General features: G+C 41.3%; 1 protein-coding gene across 1 annotated transcript; it reads left to right on the forward strand.

The window, feature by feature from the left end:
• Nucleotides 1–258: 258 nt before the first annotated feature.
• On the forward strand, nucleotides 259–5,189 carry LOC136551791 (Golgi SNAP receptor complex member 1-1-like). The gene is made up of 5 exons (XM_066543335.1): nucleotides 259–533; nucleotides 1,252–1,479; nucleotides 1,631–1,795; nucleotides 4,749–4,862; nucleotides 4,951–5,189. The coding sequence occupies exons 1-5, from the start codon at nucleotides 498–500 to the stop codon at nucleotides 5,062–5,064; spliced, it is 657 nt and encodes a 218-aa protein (XP_066399432.1). The 5' UTR covers nucleotides 259–497; the 3' UTR covers nucleotides 5,065–5,189.
• Nucleotides 5,190–7,241: the final 2,052 nt, after the last annotated feature.

The raw sequence follows: 7,241 nt of genomic DNA on the forward strand, positions 1-7,241 counted from the left end.
GGTATTTGGCCACGCCAGGACAATAGGCGTGGCCAAAAATATTAGTTTAAAAAAAACCGACCGTATTAGATTGGCGTGGCCAAAAATATTAGTTTAAAAAAAACCGACCGAATTAGATTTAAAATTAGTTTTTAAAAAATGTTAAAATTAAAAAAAAAATCTAGAGTGGCAGCATTGCAGCGCACCTGCGGAGGAGCACGGTCGGGCGGGGAAAGCGTTGCCGCTCGGCCGCACCCACCCGACCTGACGCATCTCCCACACCAAACACATCGGCGCATCAGGCTCGGCCACCACCAACCACCCCTTCCGCCCGTCGTCTTCCCTCCCACCGATTCGCTCGCTCGCCGCCCGCCCGCCCGCTCACCCGCGCCCACGCCCGCGCGAGATCTAGACCAGGCGTCACAGCCGCGGCCGCGGCCGTGGGTCGACGGGATCTCCGTCCTCCCGACGCGACGAACCGCTAGGACGGCGCCGAAGACGAGGAGGAAGCGGGGGCCATGGAGGCGTCTTCCTGGGACGCCCTTCGCAAGCAGGTGACCCGGCCCTCGGATCCCACGGGCTTTTCTTCCCATCTGCAGTTCCATGGGTCCTCTCGGTCCCGCTCTTGCGGCTGCGTAGCCCCGTGCGTGTCTCCCAAGTCTCTACTTGGGATCTGGCTCCTGTCAATTCCGCGATGGAGTGGGGATACAGGCGCGCAGAAGTGAGGAGGGACGATTTTGGAGAGGGCTGCTCTGTTGGTCGTTGAATTCGTAGGCTACTCGTGTCCGCAGTGAATGCTGTGCCAAAAAAGTTGAATTGGTTTTAGTATCTTCGTTTCGACAATCCGTTAGTGTAGTTGTTCGCTTGTAACGGCATTTAGCATTTTGCCCAGTGAAGGGGCAACCTGTAGCAATGGTGCACTGATTGCATGCTATACTGTCTAGATTTCGTTTCCTGCAGCTCTAATGAACCTTTCATTGACTTGCTCTGTCTTCATAACGAAGCCATGTATGTTTACTGGTAATAGAGGATTTCAATCCATCTACCTGTGGTGGCCTGTTTTTTCCCCACTTCTATGCTTTACGGCCATATATTTTAAAATCGTTCTGGTTTAAGACTGCCAATGTTCCGAAACATGGCATACTGTATTAGCTAACTTTATGTCTTTATGGTTTCATGATGCTGTAGGCTACTCTTGTTTTCCCTGTCTTGTCTGGTTATTGGTGTGCAAGGTTTACCATGTTTTGAATGGTTTATTATCTCCCCTTTCAGGCAAGGAGGTTGGAAGCTCAGTTAGATGACCAAATGATTGCATACCGTAAATTGGTTTCTATGAAATCAGATGGTTCGGAGAACGATATTGAGTCTGATATAGAAAGATCACTGAAGCAGTTACAGCAAGTAAATTCGCAAATGCAAACTTGGGTATCGTCAGGAGGTTCTGAAGTTCTTTCTCATACTCTGACTCGTCATATGGAGATTTTGCAAGACCTTACTCAGGTCCTGGTTGCCTCTTAGACTACTAAAGTTCCCTCTTAGACTACTAAAGTTCCATTCGTCATAACTACTTTGAATGTACTGTTAAGAAAGCACCACATATGACATGACTGTACTCCCATTTTGACACCATGATTTGTTTCATCCAATATAGGAATTCTATCGGCTTCGATCAAGTCTCAGGGCGAAACAACAACATGCTTCTCTCCTTGACTTGAGAGATTTTGACAGAGCAAAGTTTGATGTTGAAGATCCATCAGACTCAGCTGATCAAGCTCTTCTCAGGGAACAAGCTGCGATTGGCAGGAGTACTGGACAGGTACGAATATCCTCCTTTTGGGCATCCTTCAATTGTTTCTCCTATTTCTTCTTGAGAGAACAATATGGAAGGACACTCCTGTAAAAAAGCATCAATATGAATTCCAAACATTTGGACTAGAACTTCCATTACCCTTTCTTACTGGAAGATGATTTCATGGCACTGGGTCAAATAAAGGAACTCACTACATGAAGTTAAATAAAGAACCATGCGTACCCCTCCTTGGAAATTGATAGAAATGGACCCATGCTACCATGCCAGTATTACCTTTTACACCGATGACAAATGGTTCATACTTTTTGAGTGAACATGTTTGCCACATCAATATGTTTGTGAGCACCAAGTAATTCTGCAGCCTGACCATAGTATTTAAACAGCACTTGGTTGTTGCCTAGTTTTTAGTATATGTCTGTATAATATCACTTTTGGTTGTCTAACTAGTAATTAGTTTCGACCAAACATTCCTGATGTGCAATACTTAGTTTTGTACTTCAGTGAGAACAAGTTGAAAACTTCAAGTTTCTCTGTATTATTGTTGAGATAAAACACCTAGGACCTCTTGCCTTTGTTTTGGACATACCTGGAATAATTGCACTTGTTGGCTCAAAAAGCTGATTGATTGCATTCTTCAGTGTAAGTTTCTACTGGTGCGCTCTGTTTCAGGACGTAGGAGCTTAATGAGTTTTACCATGAACTAACAATTAACAAGCATGGAATAGGTTAACTCATGGTACATGGCTATGAAACATATTTTGATGGAGTTAAAGCAAAAGGAGTCTTCTTGTTATAAAGCTATATCAACATCAGCTCCTGCTAACTGGTTCCCAAATCTTATTTTCAGCATGTTGGCCTTCACTGTTCTTATTGCCAACACTTGGAAAGAGCAATTCTTTTTGAGAAGCTGACAACCAAATACCACAGGTCCATACCATTAATGTTTCCTATCTAAAAACTACACATCCAACAGGAAGTCAAACATGCTTAACCTTTGAGGCTATAGTTGGGGTGGAATATGATTCAGATTTTATAATGTTTTTTCTGTTCTCATTGAGGATGAAACTCACTGCAACTGGTAGTGAGCAAATGATGTTTTGTGGAAGATTTTAAGGATATCTGAAGTTACAAACTATGTCTATGTGTTGTGGGTACTTCCTTCAAAAAATTTAATATAGGACCCGGAAAGTGATGTTGTGTGGCTAGAAGACACGGAAAAAGTGCAATTGGCTGGTTGGCACACTGGCAATTTGTTAATTTGCTAAAAGACACCACACATATTAAATCAATCATTTCTAGCCCGTGAGGAGAGGAACAATGTGCTTTGTCCATTTTTTTCCCTGGGCACCTTCCTCACCAGAGTCCAGATTCCTTCCCCCTGTGCTCCTCTTCATCTTCCCTTCCTCCTCCCCTTCATGAGCAGCAATGGAACCCATGGTGCTGCTGCCTCCGCTCTTCAGGCCGCCCCTGGCCATGCCAACCGCGCACTGAGGTCCAGCACCCGCTGGCTTTCTGTGCTCGCCAGCAGGCAGCCCGTGCCGTCTTTCAATCACAAATATAGTCTAGGTTTGACCAAAGTCAAAACTATTTTATTGATTATTACTCCTTCCGACCAAAAAAGAATACAATTCTAGCATAGTATAAGTTAAGGGATCTTTAGTTTGACTAACTATATATAAAAATGTATCAATGATTATGATATCAATAAATATTGTTAGGTTTGTCATGAGATATATTTTCATAGTATACCTATTTTGGTGTAATAAAAGCTAATGTTTTTTACCTTATATATTTGGTCAAACTTTAGATACTTTGACAAAGAATGCACCAAGAATTGCATTCTTTGTGGGACGGAGGTAGTGGTCTCTAAATTTTATGTAGATTGGTAACACAAGGTTGGTGTTAATATACTTACATAATACATATATCTCTTTTCATTTAAAGTAATATATTTTTATAGATATTTCTAGAGGCTGATGTACTAATGGACTTATATCTGTGACCAGAGAAAGTAGGAGCTACTGAGCTAGGCCCCAACGAGATCTCATAGTGTCTTAACATGAACAGTGTACTAGGAAAATCCAAAGTTTCTGCACACTTGGCTTACAAAAGAAAATGTGACATTGTAACACATGAACTGTTGAACTATTATGACTAAAAAAAGTAATGTAGTTCATGAGCTTGCTATTAATGTTTTTAATGATATTTATCAAGTTGTATGGATACCAGGGTGCACTGCACTCATAGTTGACTATTAGGAATTCTGCCTGCCGATATAAATTTGATACCCTAGGAGGCCTAGGGGTTTCTGAAGTTCTGCTTGCAAATATTTGCAAATTAGCCCAACAGACGCTTCTTGTTGCACTAACCATTGTTGTTCAATTTTTTGTGCCACTTGCTTCATAGACTCAGTTGGTACCGTTGGTACCCTACATGCATATGCCCAGGAACAATTGGGCATGATAACAATAGGCAACAATGAACAAAAGCTGTAGTTTTTAAAGGATCTGACAATTGCATGGTTAAGATGCAAAAAGTAAGCACCTATAAAATTTGTGCCTGATGTGGAAAAGCTAGATAGTATAGTAGATTAAGTGTACTCTATTTGTTTGTTGGTATTGGGGGCTAGATAGTCGATTAAGATGTACTCTTTGTTTGCTGGTATTGGGAAAGAATCATATATAGACAGAAGATTTTATTTGTTTTCTCATTTGTTGACTTTACTAATCTCCAATCTAGTTACCAAAAGGCTTTATTGTTGTTACTGTTGCATTTATTGCCCTTACTAATCTCCATTATATTATTTATATACTTGTTAGATAGCAAAGCCATCAATTTGATTGTTTCAGGGAAAGCCTTCTGTTGTGCTACTTTTGTCTAGAATACTACATGTTTTACAACTTCACAACAATGAATACTATCATCTGTATGCCTGAAGAGTTATATTTAATGATACCAGATGGACAACGTGATATCACAAGCTCAGGCAACGCTAGGTTCTCTCATGACTCAACGGTCAACATTCGGTGGCATCACTACAAAGATAAGCAACATCAGCAGCCGGCTTCCAACAGTATGTATCGCATCTGATATAACCAATGAAGCCCATTCCATGCCTTCGTAGGATATACATCTCATGGATGCTTTACTCAACCTTACAGATTAACCACGTCCTCTCGTCTATCAGAAGGAAGAAATCCATGGACACTATCATTCTTTCGCTCGTTGCATCTGTCTGCGCGTTTCTCATCTTCATCTACTGGCTGTCGAAGTAGGTTTACCAGAGCAAAGGTATTACAGTGTTGTAAGTTTGGGATCACACTACCGGTACAGATAAATCTTGATCGTTGTTTGTACAATATTGGTTGATTGAATGCTATTACGATTCGGTTGTGCTGTACCCACCGTGTCTCCAGCTGTGCAAGTGCAGCCGATACTCTGAACTGAACTGTACCTCGTGTATTTCGGCTCGGCATTACCTGTGGCTTACGAACTTGGAGCGACTGGCGTTGCTTAGCTAGCCCCATGTTTGCCCAGATCTGGGCTTAAAGGTGGATCTTGACCTTTGCGTTGGAGCCGCTGTCCCGAGACTCTGGGATCCCTTAGAAGTACCCGGTCTCCTTCCGGTATAAAAGAATGCAACTCTAAGCGTACTATCAAGTATGAAAAGAATGCAATTCTAAGCCTAGTATATCAAGTCAGACCCTTCAGGGGCTGACTAAAAGCCTGTTCGGGAGGCTGTATCGTATCGTGGATTATTTACTGCTGGCTGATTTGGTGTGAGAGAAAAACACTGTTCCCGGCTGAAAATTTACGATCGTTTACGAGCAAGCGAACATGCTTTAAGTTTATAAAAAGTTATCAGTATGATGATACTAAATAAGTAAATATATTTTTATAATATACCTATATGTTGTTACTTGTTAGTGTCATAGTATTGCTACTCGTCTACTCCTTTATAAACTTGATCAAAGTTAGTTTGATTAAGTTTATAACTTTGATTGATCAAAGTTAGTTTGACTAGCAAAAGAGCCTTTGGTCCAATGGTAAGGCAGTCCACTGGGATGCTATCCACTGGGTTTCAAACTCTGGTGTTGCACCTTTTTTTCTAGATTTTTTAAAGAAAAAGTAGGGTACATGCATGTGTGTGTGTTCGATGGCATTACGTGTTTTTCACGCATAGGAGGCTTTCCTCCCAATCTCTTCTTTGCGTGTGTGTGCGCGTATGGTGCGAGTGTGGAGAGTATGGGTTATGTGCGTCCAGTTGTCCTCGATGAAGAAAAGTTAGTTTGACTAAGAAAAGAGCTAGAATTGCATCTTTTTTTAGAGTAGTAATAGTTAGTTGCCACTCCCTTTGTTCTAGAAAGGGCGTAATTCTAGCATTCAAATGCTATCAAAAAGTGCAATTCTAGCTTATCTCGGATAACTTGTGTGGCCCTCAAGTTGAAGTAAGATGGTTCTCAAAAAGTGTTACTCCTTCTATTTTAAATTATAAGACGTTTTGTTTCTTCTATATACATTGCTTTTGCTATACATCCTAGTATATATATCTAAGTGCATACAAAAAACTATATATCTACAAAAGCCAAAACGTCTTATAATTTGGAACGGAGGGAGTACTAAACATGGTAACAATAAAGTGTAGAGCTTGTGGATACAGATCATTTGTCTTGGTCCAACCAACACCTAGGGAGTGAATAAAGAAAGTGTATATGTGTCATTTTTTGTTGCCCCCTAATTTATCCTCGAAATGTAATATGGAACATTATATGACGCTTAGGATCGGCGCTCTCACAACGATTCTGGCTACTGTTACTGTATGGCCCACCAACCTTTCTGGTTAGAGGGAGTAAAAGTTAGCTTAAATCCTGGGATCAAAAGTAGACCCTAGTTTTGACAAATGAATTGCATTTGATTGGGGGAATGAATTGAGTTGGCCTACCAGCAACTTATATTAGTATAATAACATAAAAATGATTAGGTGTTATTGCACAAAGAACATGAAAACGGTCCTACAGTGAACAAACTATTTTTCAGATTGGATCTTGAAGCAAGCACCTCATGTTCGAACCATCCCTGAAGTGTTTTTGTGCAAAAGACAAAGTCAGTTCAGTCTGGCTCTCATCAAACAGCCTACACACACCGCCAGATCCCCAGGCCAACAAAGGCCATGCATCGCTGTTTGCTGCAACGAGAACTTGCAGGAATGCATGCGCACGATGGTTTCGCTTTCCTGCGAACGATGATTGCTTGCTGAGAGATCTCAGCTCCGAGATAGGAGACACACTACCGGAAACAGATTTACCGAGTGCAAAAATGTTTGTCGAGTGTATTCTATCGGACACTCGACAAACAAGTTCTTTGTTGAGTACTGCAAAAAACACACTCGGCAAACAAACTCTTTGCCGAGCCCTGAAAAAAAAACACTCGGCAAACTAAAAAAAATACACTC

Source organism: Miscanthus floridulus, chromosome 4, assembly GCF_019320115.1.
Source record: "Miscanthus floridulus cultivar M001 chromosome 4, ASM1932011v1, whole genome shotgun sequence".
Classification (NCBI taxonomy): domain Eukaryota; kingdom Viridiplantae; phylum Streptophyta; class Magnoliopsida; order Poales; family Poaceae; genus Miscanthus; species Miscanthus floridulus.

Coding starts and splice junctions, on each gene's coding strand:
- LOC136551791 (XM_066543335.1), top strand. CDS start 498: ATGGAGGCGTCTTCCTGGGACGCCCTTCGCAAGCAG. Junction 1,480..1,630: donor TTTTGCAAGACCTTACTCAG/GTCCTGGTTGCC, acceptor CATCCAATATAG/GAATTCTATCGGCTTCGATC. Junction 1,796..4,748: donor TTGGCAGGAGTACTGGACAG/GTACGAATATCC, acceptor TAATGATACCAG/ATGGACAACGTGATATCACA.